The sequence below is a fragment of the Pollachius pollachius genome (genome assembly GCF_949987615.1).
Source record: "Pollachius pollachius genome assembly, chromosome: 7".
Classification (NCBI taxonomy): Eukaryota; Metazoa; Chordata; class Actinopteri; order Gadiformes; family Gadidae; genus Pollachius; species Pollachius pollachius.
This window is the reverse complement of record NC_136940.1, coordinates 22,417,370-22,440,062: the sequence shown is the minus strand read 5'-3', so window position 1 is coordinate 22,440,062 and position 22,693 is coordinate 22,417,370. Positions and strand designations below refer to the sequence as shown.

Below are 22,693 nucleotides of genomic sequence, written 5' to 3'. Positions count from 1 at the left end.
TATAGATAACACAGCCACCTTACATTTTCTTAAAGCGCTTACAAAATGTATACAATTTTATTTGATGGAAGCTGACGCTCAGAAGATGAAACCATGTTGATAAATTAGCCGATATAATATGGAGATGGGTTTTTGAAAATATATAGATATTTTATTTTGTAAGGGCTGATTCCTAAAATGTAGGATTTACATTGTTTCCCCGATATATTGGAACAAACTCAGGATTTAAAATCAGTTCTAGGGATCGGTGAGGTTCTGCGGACGATATTAGTTTGCTGCGAAATGTAAACAGAACTATTGTTCCTGGTCGTGTTTCGACGGTCTTCTTAGAGGACTGGACCGAAGACGGACCGCTCGTACAAACAGTCCGACTTGGGAAAACATTCCTAATGCTAAAGGATTAAAGAGCTGCGCTGTAACAGTCTTCCTTATCGGATGCTTTTGACGTTTTAGCCTTGCTGAATATTTCCACATTATCACGGTTTAAATAATGGCATCTCGGTCGCCATCGTCCTCGCCCGATTCGGCTACGGGTTCAGGTACTGATCCGGCTCGGCCTGACACAGGAGAGCCCCTCGGCGGGGCAGGTTCCGATTCCGACGACTCGTCTCTGGATCTTGCGAGATTTGACTGTGGTGCAGCCGATGTAGGCGACCGACTGGAAGGAGAAGAGCTGGAAGAGGAATTCCAGGCAGCTGCGGACCGCGTAGGACAGCTGGTCCAGACGGCCAGTAGAGACCAGCTGCTCTACCTGTATGCCCGCTACAAACAGGTGATGACCAGGGTCATATGCCGGCGTGACAATGCAAAACCTGATTACTATCCTCCCTAACGCGTATGATGATCAGATATTTCCAACACGACACACCTCCACTCACATTACTTTATCTGGTTTGAGCGAAGGCAATACGGTCCACGACAAGGATATTCCTGAGAACCGTTTAATCTATCCTTATCTATACTGTAGTACAGCCCTCAATACGTCACACGATTGGATGTCTTCAGAACGTCTGGCCAGAATACGACAAACTGACAGTCTTTGTGCCAAGAAAGTAAACACACCACACAAACCGCTTGCCATGACGACATAAAAGCATGGTACAAGCATGCTCTGGATGATGATCACAATAGTAATAGTAATAATGATTATTATAGTATAATAATTATAGTTGCCTGTAACTTTACAATATGTTGACATGTTCCCCTGTTTCGCAGAAAACACTCATTCATTTACATGTATTTTGTGTTGACAGGTCAAAGTAGGAAAGTGCAATACATCGAAGCCAGGCTTTTTTGACTTTGAAGGACAGAGGAAATGGTATGTTTTGTTTTGAACAATGTATGTAATGAATAAACTGGGCAATGATGTGATCAATAGTATTCAAGCCAATGCAATTACTATTGTTGGCAAGTAAAACCTATAACAGCATTGTAGACACGTGAATCCTACAATATGTCACACGTTTTGGAAATTGAACAAGGACGCACTAGCCTTACTCTTTGGTATAGGGGTTATACATCTATACAAGCTATACATCAGACCAAATGTTTTGACAAACTCAGTAGAAAACCTCACGCTATTATGCCTAGAAACTAACAAGTAATGTATATTTTTTATTATTGGCTATTTAGGTAATTATACCCTGTTACAACGTCAGGCCACTATGTCAATGATGATGTATAATAATTAAATATTTCTAAATATCAAAAAGGAAGGTGCTTGATGAACAACCATTGCTTCCTACTGTTGCCGTGTCAGTGTAGTAACAGGTCTCCATACCGCAAATGACCCATCCACCTCATGTTAATGCCATGTGTTCTTAAGGCAAGCGTGGAAGCAACTGGGAGACTTGGAGGCAGAACAGGCAATGCAGGAGTACATCTCCTGTGTCAATACTCTGGACCCTGAAGGAACCCTGAAGGTGATAACAAGCTCAGTTCTCGCACTATATGAGTATATAGAGGATTATAATAAACACAAGCAGAGCATGTGTTGTGTACTATAAAGACGAAATATGATGGCACAACTTTGAGGAAATGGTTTATATAAAGCTTTTTTATATACAATTCAGCATATTGGCCATAAGATGTCACTGTCTCACAGTTTAACCTAAGACCAGACAAGAATACAGAAATACAATTGAAAGTGATTTTTGTTGTTTGGTGTCTGTTTGTGTGTCGGTTCATGAGCAAAAAAAAAAAATTTTTCTTCCATCGCTGTGTTTTTGTGTGGGATTTGATGTAGGGAACAACAGCGAAATGTAACCATGGATACACTTACCTTTGGGAAGGGAAAATGAAACAGTGGAATCATTTAGCTTTGACAACAACAACCTTCTGAGTTCAGCAATGGGTAGTGGAATATGTTTGACTGTGTTGCAATAGGTTACGTCAAGAATGGTGTAATATACAAAGTGCTAAGAATGTGATGTATGATGAAAGAAACAAATCAGTCAAACAAACCAAATCCTGTAAAAGTAAGAGTAAATATATTGGTAGCTGAAATTATTATGAGTCATAATGACATGGAACATTTTCACTGGGTCTGCAGAAAGGTACGATTCATAAGGGCGTTATCCAACCTTTGCCAATTTTCAATGTCTCATTGGAGATCTATGCAGCTACAGTCTGCTTAGCGAGAACAGCCTTTCAGATTTGTCCACATTTCCTAGTTCTAGGCAGATTTTCTTTCGTTTCCGTTCAATAGGACAAAGTACGATTAAATTACATAATGGATTCTCCCCATCGCATCATTTAAGGGCCTTTGTGCTACACTTTAGGAAGAGATATACTTGCTATATCTTTGCCTTAGCAATGTGTTTGTTTTCCCCGTTGGTTTTAAGATAATGTTACCTCAATGTAGCTCCATCCCCGATGTCTGTTTTAGTGTTTAGCCTATATCCCTCTGTGGCTTTCTTCTCTGTTTGACTCGCCCACCCACGACCCCCCACCTCCCACCCTACCCACCCTACTTCAATAGCGCTTCGATACCGCCCTACCTGCGTCTCCGCCTCCCCTCTTGTCACCATCTCTTTTCTTCATCCCCTCCTATACACCCCACCCTCTCCGCCCCCCTCACATTCACCGTCCCCCCAGACAACGTAGGTGTCAGCCAGCATCAGGCCCCGTACCCCCACGTGTGACAGGTGGTTTTTCTCTGCCACTTAGGCTTCGAGGGGTGCAGCGACTGGCTGGTCCCGGCACCCTGGCAGTCACACAATACCAAAGCAGGAGACAGGCCGGGAAGGCCGGCCAGCACAATCGCACAAATGCCACCCACCCGCCCCCTTGTCTCTTATGAATAGAGAACTGATTGTATTAGAGTAAGCGGAGTGCTACGGCAGTGCAGGGCGGCCATGCAGTTTGTTTTGTGGAGTACGGTATAAGTGTGTGTGTGTGTGTGTGTGGGGGGGGGGGGGTGGGGGGGGGGGGGGCGCTTTGAGAGAATAATAGCCAGCAGACATTGACCTCTATCCCTGTCTCTATTGTTGAGCGGATGCTGACGTTCTGTTATGTTGTAGTGTGGAGGTTCAGGGGCCGGTGCATCAGCGAATAGTCTGTCCTCACCAAGTGAATTAGGTCGGGACTCCGAGACACGCGCCCCCCCTCGGTCCCTTGTGCTCGTCGCGTTCCTCACATAAATGCCGTCTAATCAGATTTAGTTGGGGCTTCTTTTGTAAGTCAAGAGAGCGGAGGGAACCATAAACGAGGTAATAAAGAACGGGCCATCCCCAACTGTCTTGTGCAAGCTCAAAAAAAAAGCGTATAAGAGATTAACAAGAGTCCCAATACCGAGTGTATTGTTCACGTTGTTGTCGTGCATGGTTGTAACAAGTGTATCACCAGTGAGGTCATGTCTGTCCAATATACAAGCTGTATAACAACTATATCTATATATATATATATATATATATATATATATATATATATATATATATATATATATATATATAACTAAAATAAATATTGGCTCAGGTGGTCTAGCCAAATTGGCTAAACTAGGCTAGACCAAGATAGACTACAAGAATTAAAACAAGAAATAAAATACAAAAGCTGCGGTTGACTTGTTTGTATGTGTGTGAAGCAGTGTGTCTGTGCCCTTGTGCCCTAACCCTGTAGTATTTGTTCTAACCACAGGGAGCAGAGAAGAGAACAGGCTTCGGAGGTCCGGCTGTCAGCTCTTTGTACCAGGAGGAAACTATCAGGTATTGACATGAAAACTACCGAGGCAATAATTCACAATACTTTATGATGACTCTCACACAACAATGTAGTTGTTTTCCTGAACAGCCCTACCATCTGTTTGTGTTATACCGTATACAGACCATTTGTATGGTTCGAGAAATGGTTCATCTTGTTCTTGTAATGTCTGATTGCTGGCCAAGGTGGTTCAGTCATTTTAGTATTTATATTTGTTTGTCGCACAGTTTCAAAGTCGCTGGTCGCAAGAACGACAACTTATACTTATTTCGCTTCTGTATTTTGCCGAAGCTCTTAATTTGTATTCATTCATGACATTTTTGCATCCTCACTTTGTTTGTTTGTGTTTAGAATCCCGCTTCTTATTCACTGAACGGCAATACTCTGTGGCCACCAGACTCACTTGGCGTATCGGGGTAAATCCAACAGACCGTGGCTGCGTTCAGGCTGGGCTGGAGACCGGTTCCACTTGTGATTTATGTTAATGGAAAACATTCTCCATTTACTCTTGCCTGACAGACCTACTCATGCTTAAAAAGCTCATCTTCATTTCAATGAAAAAAGGTGCTCTTTTGGAGGTGAAAACCAGACGGGCGAACCCTGCAGGTTCTCCTGCTAAATGGCTGTAAGTGATTAGTATGCATGGTGGGGAGGGGAGGTGGCCAGGGTTTCCCCTGTTTAATTGCGTTTTACAGTGTCTGTGTGTGTGTGTGTGTGTGTGTGTGTGTGTGTGTGTGTGTGTGTGTGTGTGTGTCCGAGGGGAGTCTCGTGAAGCAGAGAGTGTAGACGGCGGCACACTCCCAGGTGGGCAGTACCCATGGCGATGGCCAATGCCAATCCTTGTCCCGAGAGAGACCATGAAGTGGGAAGTCATTTACATGGCCCGACCGTCACTAGTCTACATAAATACACACATATACAAGGACACACACATACAAGCACACACACACACGTGCATATTTTCATCTAAAACTGAGCATAACCTGCTGGAACAGTCACACTCACTGCTCCACTGCATTCTAATTTCCTCTTATTAACATACTGTTGCACACAAGCCCATCACACTCTCACACACAGGTGCACATGCACACACACACACACAGACACACACACACACACACACGCATTCACATGAAGGCTGATGCATGCACGCATGCAGGGGCCTACTTGGTATTAAACAGCAACACACCTGTTAACCAGGCCGGGAGTTAATTGCATTGCTTTCTCATCTCAATATTGTAGTGTGTGTGTGTGTGTGTGTGTGTGTGTGTGTGTGTGTGTGTGTGTGTGTGTGTGTGTGTGTGTGTGTGTGTGTGTGTGTGTGTGTGTGTGTGTGTGTGTGTCTGTGTATGAGTATACGGTGCGTATTGACAAAGCGAGATTGATTGGCGCTATCTCTGGGCCAGTGAGCAGAGCCATGTGATTGAGGTGTATTTGAATGGCACATTTGTGATTCTCTCACACTCATGCAAGGGGTCGGATCCTAAACACAGGCGGTATTGTTGTTGGGCGACAGGCATCCTGAGAACAACTTGTTGGAAGACGCTGCGCTTTATTTCCATAGGATCTTTCTACTTGTTGGCCTTGGCTGGGGGTAGGGACGGGTGAACATGTTGAGCGTGTGGAGCCTATAGGGGATGTGATGATGGATGGTATAGTTGTATGTGTGTGGGTGTGTGTGTGTGTGTGTGTGTGTTTGCATGATGGATGGTGTGGCTGCAGTGTTGATCAGTAGAGCCCAGGCCAGGTAGATGAGTGTTCCCCGCTACTGTGGCCAGTGTAGGCTGATGGATGAAGGACATATCTGCCAGTACACCAGGCTGGAGAGAGAGAGAGAGACACACACACACACACACACACACACACACACACACACACACACACACACACACACACACACACACACACACACACACACACACACACACACACACACACACACACACACACACACTGAACCCTTGGTAGCCAGCTGGTGGGATGACAGAGTAGCGTGTGACCTTCCCAGCATGCATTGCGAAACTGTTGATGTCACATCGTTTATAGGGCTGACATTAATCATGAGTTTGTTTATGGCCTATGTGCTTCTTTCTTTGTTTGTGTGTGTGTGTGTGTGTGTGTGTGTTTGTATGGGTATGTGTGCTGCATGTTATCTTCTTAGTAAAATATGTGTGGTTAAACAGCGTCTCATTTTAGTTTAGTTGATTGTGTATGCTAATTAGGCGTGTGTGTGTGTGTGTCTGTCTGCACGTGCACATTGGCACATAAATGTGAGCGTCTGTCATGTGGCCGTCGGGCCGGTCCTGTCTTCCCATCAATGGAAGACTGATGTGCTGGCCTATTGATTAGTTGCCGCGGGAGACGGATGGCGGCCACACGACAGAGACACTCGGGGTCAACGTGGCCATCAGACCAGGAAGTGGGTGTGGCCCTGCCTGGAAGCTCATGAATAAGCATGACGCTGGTAATCAGGGGGATGCAAATGAATGTGCTCATACGTAACCTGATGGTGATAAAAGTGTAATGAGTTATTCATAATTCATCACTGGCTGATGAGGTGGTGTGTGTGTGTGTGTGTGTGCGTGTGTGTGTGTGTGTGTGTGTGTGTGTGTGTGTGTCTGTGTGTGTGCATTTGCGAGCACATGTGTTTTTATAGGATCAGTAGTAAAGGCACAATAAGTGGATCTGGGAGAAGAAGTAGCACGCTAAAAACTAATATAAAAGAACTGAGGAAAAATCCTTGGGAAAACACTGAATACCCCACATGCAATATAAGAATTGTAATTTATGTATTTTTTTGAAGCATCATCCATTTTATTCACTTGCCAATAGTAGCAATTGGCCCCATTGCCCCCGTTATGGATATATTTTTATTTCCGCTATTTGTAAAGATCTATTGCTCCTCACTCTACCTGATGGGCTGGTTTGTGATGGGTGGTTGGCCAATTAAAGGCATAAGTTCTCAAAACAAAACCCAAATCATAAATGAATATGAAATATTAATGCAGCACACATGCGTGTCGCTGGCCATTGATTTTATTTGTTAAGCACAGTGAAGAATTCGCTATTCATCATCATGTGGTCAATGGAACTACACCATTAATAATAATAATACAAACACAATTAGCATGGAGATATTCCCTTGGCCCCAAACCACCACAGGCACAAAGGAGGGTGGAGATCCCGGTCACCAGAGGTATGGGAGGCCAGGGCTGGTGGAGCAGGAGCTGGGACAGACTGGGGCGACTGGCCTTGAAGCAGACTGTTGGCATGGCGAGGGTAGGGGGGCTGAAACCTTTCTGTGGTTGGGGAAGGGGGGAGTGGTGGTCTCTCAGACAATGGTGCACTAAATTCAATTAATCTGAATGGCCAGCGGTGGTAAGGGGAGGGGAAGGCGTAAAGCTCCAAATGAGATTTGCCCTCCATCACCACACCAGCCCCCATCCCCACCCGAACAATCACACACACACACACACACACACACACACACACACACACACACACACACACACACACACACACACACACACGCACACACACCGTGGGCCCTGCCCCCCCCCTGTTTGGTAGCAGGTGATTAGAACCAGATATAATCAGGAGGGGAGGACGCGGTGTGTGTGTACATGGTTGTACGCCGGCCTTCCCCAGGGACGCGGCACGCGTTGCCGCCGCCATTTTGTTTTTACACCCGTGCACACTCGTCCAAACAGAAGCGCTTTTTCAGAGCAAAACAAGTTGACCCATTCGAACTCTCGTTTTTGTTTTTCTTTGTCTCCCCCAGGGAGGAGGATAAGAACATCTTCGACTACTGCAGGGAGAACAACATGGAGCACATCGGCGCGGCCATCAGCTCGCAGAAGGTGGACGTCAACGCAAAGGACGAGGAGGTAACCACGGCGACGAACGTCTGTTTCGGCTGCGTTACCACGGCAACTTACCTGCACCTGCTAAAAGCTCCAAAGCTTGAGAGAGGACGTGAAGGAAATAACCCTATGAAGCAGATAGGGGACCTCGAGATTTGGAGTGTGTGTGAAGGTGTGCAGGTTGTTCATGTTGGAAGACCTGATGAGTTCCACCCGCTCACACGCAGAACCCTTTTCCCTGCCGGAAAGGCATGGTGCAGAATTAACCTGAAGGAAGTGAATGAGCAGGGAAACAATCAACAAAATCCACATAAAGAACCCGTTGACCAATCCCGCGTTCCTCCGGTGGACATTCAATTGCGGTTGAATTTGTAGAAGTGTTGACATGGGGTCGGCCGGCACTACCTCACGGGGCTCCCTGATGTACAATCCATACGTTTTTAAAAGGGCTTCTTAAGCCATTACCCACCTCAGGTACTTCCTGATGTGAGTCCCCCATTCATCTGGTCGGTTCGATCCCCCTCTTCCTCTCCCAGCCCTCGGCCATTCCTCAGAAGAACAGGCATTGAAGGGTGAGCCCCCCCCCCCCCCCCCCAAGTCTAACAGCAGATGGATGGGGGCCCTGGGTAGAAAGAGCTTTGTCGGCCAACTGCCATTGTTGTTGATGCTGTGGTTCATCCACTGGGGTGCAGTACAGGCGTTCTCACCAGCAGAGGGCAGTGGTGAGGTTTGATATTCATGCTCACCGCTTTGCCAGGATGCAGTGGAGGTGATATTGTGTGTCTGTGATACATCCACAGTGTGTGTGTGTGTGTGTGAGACAGAGACCGCGTCAGTGTGTGTATATACCGGTGTGATTGTGTTTCAGGGGAAAAGAGACGGTGGAAGTGTGCGTAAAAGTATGCTACATTAAAAGTGTACCACTTCTTTGGAACTCTCTCCGAACCTGCTACGCTACTGAGTACATCCTCAATGTACCTACCTCCTTTCACCCCGATAACACAGCAGTTTGACGACTCTATGAATGCATGGAAAACTATTGGTTTAAAAACTCAAGCATGGTTAGCTTGTCTCCTTTACATTCCAGAATTCAGGAAAGCTGAACTTTCTGACAGCAATAGGCTACTTTCCTTAAACCATAACAATTCATGATGTCATACAGGTGGGATGACCGTCCCAGGGAGAGAACTGTGCTGTGATGATAGCAGTGGAGCATGGTACACCAGAGAGATAGAGAGGCAGGGAGAGTGGAAAGAGAGGGATGAACCAATTGGTATTCAGGCCTGGCTCATAAATATCCATTTTAACGCAGCCATGGTGATCAATATGATTTAAGCAACGGAGAAGGACTCGGGGAGTTTGCTTTACCTAATTGGCCTGACTGAAAAATGGGCTTTCATGGATTTGTAAGCGTGAGAAGCACTGAGCAAAAGAGTTTAGCCCCGGTGTGCTTGCATGTATGCATGCAGGTGTTTCTGTGTGTGTGTGTGTGTGTGTGTGTGTGTGTGTGTGTGTGTGTGTGTGTGTGTGCGCGAGGAGAAAGTAGGGAGTTGCTGATTAGGGTCTGGGCTGGTTTTGTTGTTCCACAGCCTACCATCCATCACCGCTCTAAAGACTGTGTGTGGGTGTCTGCAATTTGTTCCAGAATCTGTAGGTCCACGCCAGGACCTGCTGAACTTGCACCTCACACGCGCACACACACACACACACACACACACACACACACACACACACACACACACACACACACACACACACACACACACACACACACACACACACACGCAGTAATCTGGTATTTCCTTGCTCTGTGGACAGGGTGTGTGTGAGCATGTGTGGAAGAGGTCAGGTGGCCCTGAAGTGGTGATTACTGCTGAATTCCGTGTTTCCTTGGAAGCAGACGGCCCCGTTGATGGGCAGCGAGCTGCTTAGCAGGATGAGAGGCCGGGAGTGCGGCTGGGGGCTACACAGTAGACACATTCACAGAAGACTCATTTTCTGATACCAGCCACAAATGCACAATGTTTGATCGTTTGCCCAGGAGTTGACTTGGCATGGGAAGATGTTTTTTTTTTTCCCCCTTCATTCACAATGTTAAAAGAAAAGTGTATGGATTAAGAGATAATAGGAATATACAAAATGGTAAGATAAAGACATAAATAATGTTGTAACAGGTAAAACATGCGGATAAAATGTGTGTGTGTGTGTGTGTTTGTTTTTTTGTGTGTAGGGTCGGGCATTGCTGCACTGGGCCTCTGACCGAGGACATAAGGAGCTGGTTTCTCTACTACTGCAGCACAAAGCGGATATCAACAGTCAGGTGAGAGCAAGTCTGTTTTCTGTCTTTCTCTTATGTAGAACCTGAAACAGTCATACAAAAACCGGGCTGTTCTGCAGAACACCTCTTTTTTTTTTTTTGCTTAAGCAAACAGTTTTCACATTCTCCTTTCTGTGATTCCTCCCATGAGCTCCAAGGCAGGGTTGTTATCAAACCATGCCCATGCATGGCTTTACCACCAACCAACCTTCGTCGTTTGTTATTCTGAGATTTGTGGCGTGTATCATCATCATCATCTAATTTATCAATGTACTTCTCTGAACACCGACGTACTCTGTCCCTGAACAAACCAAATATATGCTTTGTCAATCTGAACAAACCCCAAGTTTCCCCGGGTGATACTGCCTGGTGTGACTTGTTACCGGGCATGAGCATCGGTTGACCTTTCTAAGAAGCAAGAGTTTCTTTAGAAGACGTTTCCAGTGTCCACGCTCCGTTCCTTCATACAGGGCAAGAAGTGGCTTATGATCCCTCTAAGGTATAGTTAAATTCTCCAACACAGTCCAACTATACGTACAGCGGCAGTCCTTTTGAGTAAGTACTCCCGGCAACCATCTCTCGCGCCGAACACCGTCCAATCCAGAAAAGTTCCGTAAGCTTTAATTCCCTTGGTGGCCCGGGACAAATCTCTGGCCCTAACCTACCCACCCACTCAGAGGCTTTGGCAGCCTGAGTTAGCAGGTATCAGCGAGCCTGTTGTTTCAGCCGGGCGCTGTTTAACCACGGTCGAGAGGCTTTGGATTTGCGCCTTGCCTTTAGCGTTAAGCTGGCTCAGTCGCGCATCGGCGAAATGAATACGGTGTCCGCTGACCGCGGTCGTCGCGACGCGGCCCAGGCTCCGGGTGGCGGCGGCGGCAGCGGCTTAAATCGTACCACGGAATCAATGGGAAGTAATCAGGCAAATTGTTTCACGTCGCTCCACCCACGTCATTAGGACATTTCGCAAGGGACCCTTTCTCTTTTGTGGCCCCCTAGTGTTGTGCTTCCGGGCGGGGGGGGGGGGGGGCGTCTCGGCGTGGAGACGGGCGTGGCGAATGCCAGAGGGGTTCTAGGGTCAGACCAAAGAGAGATGAGACGTGGTCAATGTATGACCATATGACTTGTGTCTAAGTCTTGTCCTAAGATCTGTGAGGAGTGTAGCCAATCAAAGAGAGAGTACAAGTCATTCTTCTATGACTGTTATATTTAAGAGATTCCAAAGCAAAGTAAAGATTAAGACCCATTAGGACCCCATTAGGACCTTCCTCGCTGCCCGCTGTACCCGGGTGTCTGGGTACTGCCTGAGATTAAATCCCTGCATCGGATTCCCTGTTAGTGGGAAGTGGAGGAACTTTGAACGGATTTATGAGGTGGCTTAAAGAAAATATAGATGGCTAAATCATACCACAGTGTCCCGCTGCCAAATCATCCCTTGCTATCTCAAGCACAGGGAACAATATACCGCTCATTTAAAGCTGCTAGAAGGGCCCTCCACTATTAAGAGGGGCGGCCACAAAGACATTTACGAGCCTTCCAGAACAAGAATTCAAGGACAAAACTTTAAACGTTGTTTGGGTAATTTCACATTTGAGTTTATTCAATAGCCACATCACTGGGGGATTGGGGGGTAAAAGTCCAGCTTTTCCAGAAGTGCGTGTCCACGAGAGTCTGTGCTGGGGATCAGTCTGCCTCCTAATCTCGTTTGACCTCCGCCAACTGCGCAGCAAGAGGTAAATAAAGATCAAACATGATTTATGTTTTAATTTGTTGATTAAAACAGGGCGAGGGAGGGGCTGGAGGGGGGGAGAGAGTGAGGGAGTGAGAGAGAAAGAGAGAGAGAGTGAGAGAGAAAGAGAGAGAGAGTGAGAGAGAGAAGGATTTAGGAGTGGGGAGAAACCCCCCCCCCCCCCAGCAAAGTATTATTATTTGCTCGACAGCACAGGAAAATCGTTTGGAAATTAATCAACTGATTGTTCTTCGGTGAATTGTTCCCAAACCGGGTAACCTGCATTAAAGGGCTGTTTGATAGTTAATCCTGGATCAAGGCTGGCCGGAGCAGGCGGTAGGCCTACAATAGGTAGCAGTGGGGCTGTTGAATGCCCAGATCACAGCCACACTGCCACCTGCCACCAGCGGAGCGGGTCGTCTGCTCTGGTGCATATGGGCCCCAGCCCCACCCCCCGCCGTGGGCCCCCGCTTGTGCACCTATGGGGAAAAGTAGGCCAAACACTGTGGGAACTGTGGGAGTCCCCGTGGGGTAGGGGAGAGAATGGTCCTTTTTAATTGTCATGATGTAAATGAAGGCAGGCTTAATGACCGGACCTTGTTGCGTGCCTGAATGTATTTAAGCACATTAACAGGGCGTGGCTTTCTACTAATGGCATTCCGTCATATCAGGGGAAGAGACGTGATGTAGGCCATGTAAAAAAAACAATAACACGAAATGAAAACGCCACTATTGTTTAGTTTGCAAACAACGTAAAAAAAAAAGGCATTACCGGTTGAAGCAGTACCATTCAGCTGGGAGTAGACTAGGCTATCGTTTCCCCTTCTTGGTGTGTGTTCCTGTGGGTCCACTCACTGGGGGCATTCCTCCATGTAGACATGATAATCCTCTAAAACCATAGCTGTACCTTTTTTCCCCACACACACCAACACAAACACTCACACGCAACTTATTTAGGTTGTTGGTTAGGCTGCCGTTGGAAATCCCTGTACTTCCTTAAGGCAACAGGGTGTAGTGTGACCGTAGGAGCCTGCGTCCACATGGAAGACGCTGCTATTGTTGACCGCCGGGACGCTAAATGAGGGGGATTACGTCCAGATATACCTGGGCCTTTCACTCCTTTCACTGTGGGGGGGCGTCCGTCAGGTCAGGAATGGCCTCGCACTCAGTCAGACTTAGTAGACAAACGCCGCACAGGTAAACACTGTGGATTTGGGGATTAGGGCTAAGCCAACAGGGACGGAGCAGGTGAGACCCCGGAGTACACAACGCAGAAACAACAGCGAAGGGGGGGGGGGGTCATGGGGAAGACACTTTAGAGCGGGCTGTGGTTGGAAAACTTGATCAGAGGAAGTGGTTTTGTTAGTTGGCGCTTCTCAGCCAGCGAGTCATCCAGTTCCATAAAATCTCCTCTATATCCTCCTCCATCTCTCTATATCCTCCTCCATCTCTCTATATCCTCCTCCATCTCTCTATATCCTCCTCCATCTCTCTATATACTCCTCCATCTCACTATATCCTCCTCCATCTCTCTATATCCTCCTCCATCTCTCTATATCCTCCTCCATCTCTCTATATCCTCCTCCATCTCTCTATATCCTCCTCTATCTCTCTATATCCTCCTCCATCTCTCTATATCCTCCTCCATCTCTCTATATCCTCCTCCATCTCTCTATATCCTCCTCCATCTCTCTTTATCCTTCTCCATCTCTCTATATCCTCCTCCATCTCTCTATATCCTCCTCCATCTCTCTATATCCTCCTCCATCTCTCTATATCCTCCTCCATCTCTCTATATCCTCCTCCATCTCTCTATATCCTCCTCCATCTCTCTTTATCCTCCTCCATCTCTCTATATCCTCCTCTATCTCTCTATATCCTCCTCCATCTCTCTATATCCTCCTCCATCTCTATATCCTCCTCCATCTCTCTTTATCCTTCTCCATCTCTCTATATCCTCCTCCATCTCTCTTTATCCTTCTCCATCTCTCTATATCCTCCTCCATCTCTCTATATCCTCCTCCATCTCTCTATATCCTCCTCCATCTCTCTTTATCCTTCTCCATCTCTATATCCTCCTCCATCTCTCTATATCCTCCTCCATCTCTCTATATCCTCCTCCATCTCTCTATATCCTCCTCCATCTCTCTATATCCTCCTCCATCTCTCTATATCCTCCTCCATCTCTCTATATCCTCCTCCATCTCTCTATATCCTTCTCCATCGCTGGTCTCTCTGTCTGTCTTTTTGCTCCAGTCCTCTACCCTCCCCACCACCACCACCACCACCACCACCACCACCAGCAGCAGCAGCACCGCCACCACCACCACCAGCAGCAGCAGCAGCAGCGCCACAGCCTCCATGCTCTACTTTGTATTAAAACAACATGATCCATGGGGCGGGGAGGGCCACTCGCGCCACCGCTAATTCTAATTAATCCGGCGTGGCAGCGCGGCCGCTGCGGCGACCGGCCGCTCTCAGTCTATCAGATAGAAATTCATAACTTAATTGAGGTCAGAGCCCCGAGCCCCGGCAGAACAAAAGTCTGCAGCCAGGAGCAGCGAGATCAATAGTAATAAATATCTGACTGGGGCCGACCCCCCCCCCCCCCCACGACCACGGGCCGGGGAACACAACAAACACGACAGGGCGGGCGGGCGACGCAGGCTGTACCGTGACCATGGAGAGGGAGGGAGTGTGTGTGTGTGTGTGTGTGTGTGTGTGTGTGTGTGTGTGTGTGTGTGTGTGTGTGTGTGTGTGTGTGTGTGTGTGTGTGTGTGTGTGTGTGTGTGTGTGTGCGTGCGCGTGCACGCTTGTGTTTGTATTTGAGAGCGCCGGTAACATTTCAACTGCAAACTGGTGCTTCCAAGAGTGTGTATCAGTGTGTAGGACACACATGTCCTTCGTTTTTTCTCAGCAGGTATGAACTCTTTCCTTTGAGGATCAGGACGCCCCTAAACAGTGCCTCCCGCCCTGTGTGTGTTTTTTTCGGGGTGCACTTAATCGTAGATTGTCTTTGCAGTTATTTTTCAGCCCTTTTTTCTTAAAGCTAGTTGGTGGAATTGCTTGGAAGTAAACATGTTATAGAAGCGTACTATAGTTTGTCCTTTATAAAACAATAAGCAATTACTTAATTGGAACCTCAGCTCGACAAATACGTGTTGTTGACCGTAGCACACAGGCTACGTTAGGGCAGAGAAAGTACTTAGAAAATGTAAATAGTTGGTTAAATGGACAACAGCAATTTGCAAATTGCAAAAGGCCACCATTTTGTATTCATTTTTGTGTTTCTAATAGTGGAAAAAGCTTCTTAAAGACTTCCCCTAGAGCTATCCTAGCTCTGTGGGGTGCAAATTAAAAGCATACGTCAAAGAAGTTGCATGTCATTTTAATCAAACTGAGTACTGCACAACCGGTCCCCATAAGAACTCAATTGCAGTATTCAGCATTAAAATCCCAATTGCATTTTTTGCTTGATCTGGTGCATTGTGTGCTATATTCTATTTTTCTTTTCTTTTATGTCTTCTTTGTCTCCTTTTTTGCAAACACACATGTATGCAAGCACACATATAAACACACACACACACACACGCGCGCACACACACAAGCCAATGAACCATTGTCCTCTACCATGGTGTCAGCTACCTGTGTGATTAAACGGCTACACACTCACACACACTCTGTAGTGGCTGATTGTAATTCTGTGCGGGTGGTATTATCACACGTGCCGGCCCACCCTTCCCCCAGCTCGGCCTCCTGTAACTAATGACTCAGTCCTCCCAGTCATAACACATCCTGCCCCATTCCTCACCATTGTGTGTGTGTGTGTGTGTGTGTGTGTGTTTCTGCATGAGGGGGGGTGAGTGTGTAACTATATGTTAATGCATTAAGATGATCAATGAGGCATAAGGGGAGGAGTTAAAAACAAAATGGGTAGAAAATCTCAAAGTAGAGATATCGGGATAAAGGAATATAGAGATTACAGAGCAGAAGACAAATCAGTGGAAGTTCAACAGTCACAGGTTTCCATGTAATCTTGGATCTATGGCGGCAAGATGGTGCAGATGCATAAGCCAGATTCTGTCGGCTCCGTCTGACATTTATAGGGCTCTCTTAAGTAGGACCGCATCTCAGCACAGGCTTAATAGAGATAGTGATGGAAGCCCCCCCCGGCTCCCTCTAAAGACCCCAGCTGCAGCAAAACTGTAATAAATGGGATCAAATAAAAAGTACAGATAAAGCACTTTTCTATTTTGTGTATTTGTCTCTCTGCCTGGTTTGTGTGCGGCGCATGTAAAAGTGAAGCATATTTAATTTTGTACTTTTTCTGTGGCATATTTTATATGAACTGTCACGGCAAATATACAATTTCTTTATTTTTTCCCGCCCTTGAAATGTATTTTTATTGTATTTATGTATTTATTCCGGTGTGCATAGCCACTGTCAACGCCACCATAAGGTCTACAGGGGGCGGCCTCAGCAACGCTAGATATTGATTATACACATCAGAGCTGTGTGTTCGTGTGGGTGGGAGGGAGAGAGTGAGAGAGACACGGCCATGCCCGCTTCACAGTTAACATCACTCCCAGGTTTTAATTGAAAGGTAACGTGTTGCCGTGGCAACAATGTTAAAAGGTCCCCGTCGCAATCAGATACAATTATGGATCTATAACACGAGCACTCAGAAAACATCCAGGCACTTAGAACCGTAATAGTGGCGTCGAAAGGGCAGTTCCGAGGCAGGTAGCAGTCCCTTTCCCCCCTCTCTGCCGCCCAACGCCGGCCCAACGCTTCTTATTGGCCACTCACAGTGCCTCGCCTACTCTCAACTATTTGATTGCCATCCGTTCTAAAACGTCCACAATAAATTGTCAGGAGCATTAAAGCTGTCCTCGAAGAGTCCCGGGCCCCGGAGAAATGGGGGGAGAGAGAGAGAGGGAGGGAGGGAGGGAGGGAGGGAGGGAGAGAGAGAGGGAGGGAGAGGAGGGAAACATTGAGATGGAGAGAGTGAGAGCGACATGCAGACAGAGGGAGAGGGTGAGAGAGGGATGAGGAGAGGGGAGGGAGAGAGAGACGGATGAGGAGAGCGGGAGTGAGAGAGGGGGAGGAGGGGGGAGGGAATAAACAAAGTAAGTGTGTTTCCTTCACTCCCCCCCCCCCCGCTCCACTCTTTTTTTATGAGTCCGTCTCTACGAATGCCTCCGGCCCACTCTCTCCCCGGCACATTGATTTTCATATTACGCCGTTTTTATGTATTTATTTATTTCATATATTTCTTTATAAACATCATCGATGAGCCACTGGAGGAAAGCTGTGTGTGTGTGTGTGTGTGTGTGTGTGTGTGTGTCAGAGTCAGAGCTGGGGGAGGGGGACATGTTAATACCGCAGCCCCATCCCAGTCCTCTGATGGCTTTAATGGAGGCTAAGGCGTCCCGTGGGAACAAGCATGCTCAGTGACTCGTGGGGGGGTGGAGGAGGATAGCATAAAGACCCTCTCTTCCTAGGAGAGGAAGAGGATAGGCAGAACTGGAGGTAGGGACATGTAAAGCATATTACAGACTCTATAGAAAGCTGTGAGAGTAAGAAAGTGTGTGTGTGTGTGTGTGTGTGTGTGTGTGTGTGTGTGTGTGTGTGTGTGTCCTGAGGTGAGTTGGAGTGGAAGGAGCGGGTACACACACCTCAGTAAACGCTCAGTGGGGTCAGGACAGGGTCAGCTCTTTCAGTAGAGGAGAGAAGGACGTTTCCTCAGCAGGATGTGGCCGCTGCATGTGCCGGCGGTCTGTCCACCTGAAGGACACTTCGACTGTGTGTGTGTGTGTGTGTGTGTGTGTGTGTGGTGTCAGGCTAATTTCCTGGTGCACGCCGGGGCCCGCTCACACCCCCATGCTGAGTGGCAAGTTCGTCGTCCCGCTCTGAGAGGGGACACAGATTCAATTAGGGCCGCCCCCAAGCCTGCCGATCCTTTTAACGGCAGGGCCTCCCCACCCTGTCACACACACACACACACACACACACACACACACCGGATAAACAAACACAGGCACAAAGACACACACACACAGACACACACATAAACAAACAAACACAAAGACACACACACACACCGGATAAACAAACACAGGCAAAAAGACACACACACACACACACACACCCACACACAAACTGGATAAACTAACAGGCACAAAGACACACACACACATAAACAAACAAACACAAAGACACGCGCACAGAGGCACACACACACACACACACCGGATAAACAGGCACAAAGACACACAAACACATAAACAAACACAAAGACACGCGCACAGAGGCACACACACACACACACACACACATAAACAGACATGCACACAGGCGCACACACATAAACAGGCACACACACACACATAAAGAAACCAACAAACAGACACACACATAAACAAACACACACAGAGAGACAAACACGCACACAGGCACAGACACACGCAGACACACGCACGCACGCACACACACATGCACACGCACGCATGCACACAAATTAACAAACACAAACAAGCACAGAGACACACACACACACACAGATTCATCCAATACAAACATTCAACCACAACACAGTAGAGTTGAAAAACAATTCAACTTAAAATAAATGTCCCAATGCATTAATCAGCCCAGAGGTATACTTCAGTACTTACTATGATGAACGATAAGTTATCAGGCATCCCCAGTCTTGAACCAGCAGGACTGGGGGGGGGGGTCTGGTCCTGCAGTGAGTGTGGTGGTGTGCTGATGGCGCCGGTAGAGTCCCTGTCGTTATGGTACCTGGCTGCAGTCCGCTCCAGTCTGATAAATGGCAGCAGCTCATCATGATGCTGCCTGCTGGGATCTGCACACGAAGGCTTCCAGTCGCCTATCGATCGCCCTCCACGCCCATATCCTCATCATCTTCATCATCCTGCTTCCACACACGCACATACACACACACACACACACACACACACACACACACACACACACACACACACACACACACACACACACACACAGAGGTGCCATCTTTTTTTCATGCCAATACTTTTTTGAATTTCTCTCATTTTGTTTATCATGTGACTGTCGCTATGCGTCTGTTTCCACCTTATTTCTTACAATTTTAATGTCTCCTTTCCTTTGCTCTCATTCCTCCTCCCGTTGTCTTTTTTCATCAGTGTCCCCATTTCCTTTCCGCCTCTCCATCTCTCTGGCTCCCTCCCTCCATCCCTCCATCTCTCTCCCGCTCTCCTCTCGCTCCTGAAACACAGTCATTATAAGAGTCAGCAGCTGCTGTATGCATTGATCATAAATCATAATTGCTTGTCCATTTTTCCCCACTTGTTTAATGTTGCTGTCAGGGGCCGCACTGAAGGCAAAGCAGGGGGGAGGGGGCTGGATGGAAGTGAGTCGAACGAGGGGATGGAAGACGAGGAGAGGGATGACGGATAGAGGGAAAGAACGGATTAAGGGAACAGAAATCAAGTGGGCAGAAATGAAGTGCACCGTTACAGGATCGGAGGCTGGGAGAGATGACCAGTCACAAGAGGGTCGATCAGAACTCGCAGCCGACAGGCCTCGTCCGTTTGGCTGCCCCATACGTTCGGAAAAAAGCTGGAACACTTTTTTTGTGCGCGTGTGTCTGGGCCCGCACTACGAATTGGTTCTCCCCCCTGGCATCTGGGCAACGGACTCACCCGGTCGGGACAATTGATGCTGGGGAAGAATGGGAACGTTGGAGCTGAATGGAGGGCAAGTGGATTTAAAAGGAAAGAGAGAGATGGAGAGAGATGGAGAGAGATAGAGAGAGCAGGAGAGGGCATCAGATTTACCAGGGATGGAGGGATTGGTGTTTAGGGAGGCAAATCCCTACAATGGCTTTTTAGAACCTACCATATGCCCCGCCGATCGCTGGCCGTTCGGACCGGGTTGGCATGCTATGAAAAGGAAGGTTTTTATGGTGGGCTGTCCATGGTGGGGCAGGCTGGCATGGCAGAGTAGACACATAGGCACGTAGATACATGTGCACTCGCCTACTCTTTCTGTCTCATACACGCGCGCACGCACAAACACACACACACACACACACACACACACACACACACACACACACACACACACACACACACACACACACACACACACACACACACCCTCTTGTGTTTCATATGCTCTGGCAGAATGTACAGATGGGTGATGGATTTGGAAGGGATTTATCTCTCGTGTGGTTGAAACACAGACACACACACACACACACACACACACGCAGATAGATACTCACAGACGGGCTTACTGTAAATCCAGTGTTCAAGAAGGACTCATCCGCCCTCTGTTCTGCTTGTACCCCTGACTTGAGCTGTTTTCAACTGCCCTTGAGGCTGACTTTGATCCAAAATCGTATGACCACTTTTTTGGGGTTTAAGGGTGCAACGTTTGAGATCTGGCTAACTGTCTCATGAGTCCTCCACAAAATAGGGGGCAGCATGTTGCCAGGAGGTTGTAATGCCCACCTCTATTTTAAGAAACAAGAAAATGCAGAGTTTCTCCCTAAGTTTCTCCGTAAGCCCCTCCTCCTCCCTCACCCTTCTCCCTCCCCCCTAAACGCATCCCCCACTGATTACGGCCCGAAGCTTACCGGTTACAGTCAATCTGTTCTATGCGGTCATCGTTTTCCTCCAATATCCACATTTACCAAAAACACAGGTGGTTACAAATCCTAAAGAAAGCTACACTCGCACCAGCAAAATGGTGCACAGAATCAACTACAGAGATATATATTCCTCCCAACCCAGACAGAGGGAAGAGGGCAGAGAGACAGTGGGATTGTGATCACCTTGGTGGTACCGTTTGTGATCTGATCAGGGAAGCCCTGCAAACCCAATCCATAACTCCCGGCATCTCTCCATGAAACCCTGACTCACTGGGTTACAATCTCATCCATCTCGCCCCGCATCATACCTGCCGCCGAAATGACGGATTAGCCCTGAGCGCAAATCGCCCGAGCGCTACCACGACGTAGCGCCGTAGTGCAGTGCAGCGCAGCGCGTTGTATTGTAGCGTACGACTCCTACGGATATTGGCCCGATCCATTAGTGCTGCACACACACTGCGGGACGGGCCCTGCAGCTATTGTGCGGCGCTCTGTTTTATTGAGTCTTGTGCTGACGTCCGTCCCGGGGTTTCTGCAGCGCAAGGGGAAACTTTTGATGATACTTGAAAGCGAGAGTTGTGCTCCCGAAGCGGGGCTCCGTAATGGGATGTGGGAGAGCCCACCACGCTGGGGGAGAGCGAGAAGAGGGGAGCCTCCATGGCTAGATGGGCTGTAGCCATTGGGTGGAGAGGGTAGACTCTTTCTCTTTACCCTCACTCTTCTCGTTCCTCATTCTCATCTCTGTCTTCTTCTGTCTCTGTCTCGCTCTGTCTCTGTCTCTCTCTCTTCTGTCCTCTCTCTCTGTCTCTCCTGTTCTCCTACTCTCTCTCTCTCTCTCTCCTTCCTGTGTGTCTCTTTCTCTCCTTCCTCTCTCTCTGTCTCTGTCTCTCTCACCATGTCTCTCTCCATCTCTCTCTCTCTCTCTCTCTCTCTCTCTCTCTCTCTCTCTCTCTCTCTCTCTCTCTCTCTCTCTCGTATGTTGCCTTATGCAGCTTCCAAAGCAAATGGAGGACAATCCAATTTCCTGTGCTTCCATCAGACCCTGTGTCCAGCAGGTGCATTATGGGAGGACAGGTTACTGACCCCCTCTTAGTGCACGTTCAAAGAGTACACGCACGACGGGTAATGTAGCAGCAGCAGCCCTAGGTTATGTAAAGTGTCAATCCTGCTGCTGCTTCTCCTTGCTGTGTTTGAGGCCTGAGCTACTCTGACTCTGTTTGTTGCGTCTCTTACGCACAATATAACTACCAAGGTCTTAAATTATTGGACATACACACATATTGCTTTACTCTATCTATAGGCAGGATTAGAAATAATGTAGGCCTTGTGTATGTGTGTATTGCGTGTTGTATTGCATAATGTACAATACATTCTGTGTTGTATTACGTGTGAGTGTGTGTGCACAGATGAACTCTGGGTGAAACAGTCTCTGAACCCCTTACGCTTTAATGACGCCTGTATGTATTTATGTGTGCAAGCCCCTACCCTTGACCAAGGGCTTTGAACATCTGTCACACTGTCGTGTGTGTGTGTGTGTGTTTGTGTTTGTGTGTACATCCTCCCTTTCTGGCAGATATATTGGGAATGGTTCCTCGTACCTATTTCAAATAGAAAAAACACACTCCAATTCATGCATTGTTCCTTTTATACAACCCCCCAAAAACATGCATTTTGTTGAAGAATTCCCAGACATTCCCAGAGCCAGGGAGTGTTATTGTGAAGGACAGATATAATGTAGCGTGGCTGGAGCGGCGGCTGATTGGACTGGCACCCACAGACAGCTTTGTTGTCTTGGGATAACCGTGGCACACGTCTCCATCGCTGGTGATTTGCATCAGTGTTCCATGATCCCTCCCATGGGAGTTGGACACTCTAAACCAATCAGCAGGTCCCCGAAGTGCTGCCCCAGACGAGAGAGAGAGAGAGAGAGA

At 47.6% G+C, this 22,693-nt stretch overlaps 1 protein-coding gene across 1 annotated transcript in view; it reads left to right on the top strand.

Moving 5' to 3' along the window:
- Positions 1–359: 359 nt before the first annotated feature.
- The window catches only part of acbd6 (acyl-CoA binding domain containing 6), a 27,143-nt gene continuing 4,809 nt past the window's right edge, over positions 360–22,693 (top strand). Inside the window, exons 1-6 of the mRNA XM_079740009.1 lie at positions 360–772; positions 1,254–1,318; positions 1,826–1,922; positions 4,138–4,205; positions 7,982–8,087; positions 10,294–10,383. Coding sequence (XP_079596135.1) covers positions 491–772; positions 1,254–1,318; positions 1,826–1,922; positions 4,138–4,205; positions 7,982–8,087; positions 10,294–10,383 — 708 coding nt within the window. The 5' untranslated portion in view covers positions 360–490. The remainder of the gene's footprint in view (positions 773–1,253; positions 1,319–1,825; positions 1,923–4,137; positions 4,206–7,981; positions 8,088–10,293; positions 10,384–22,693) is intronic.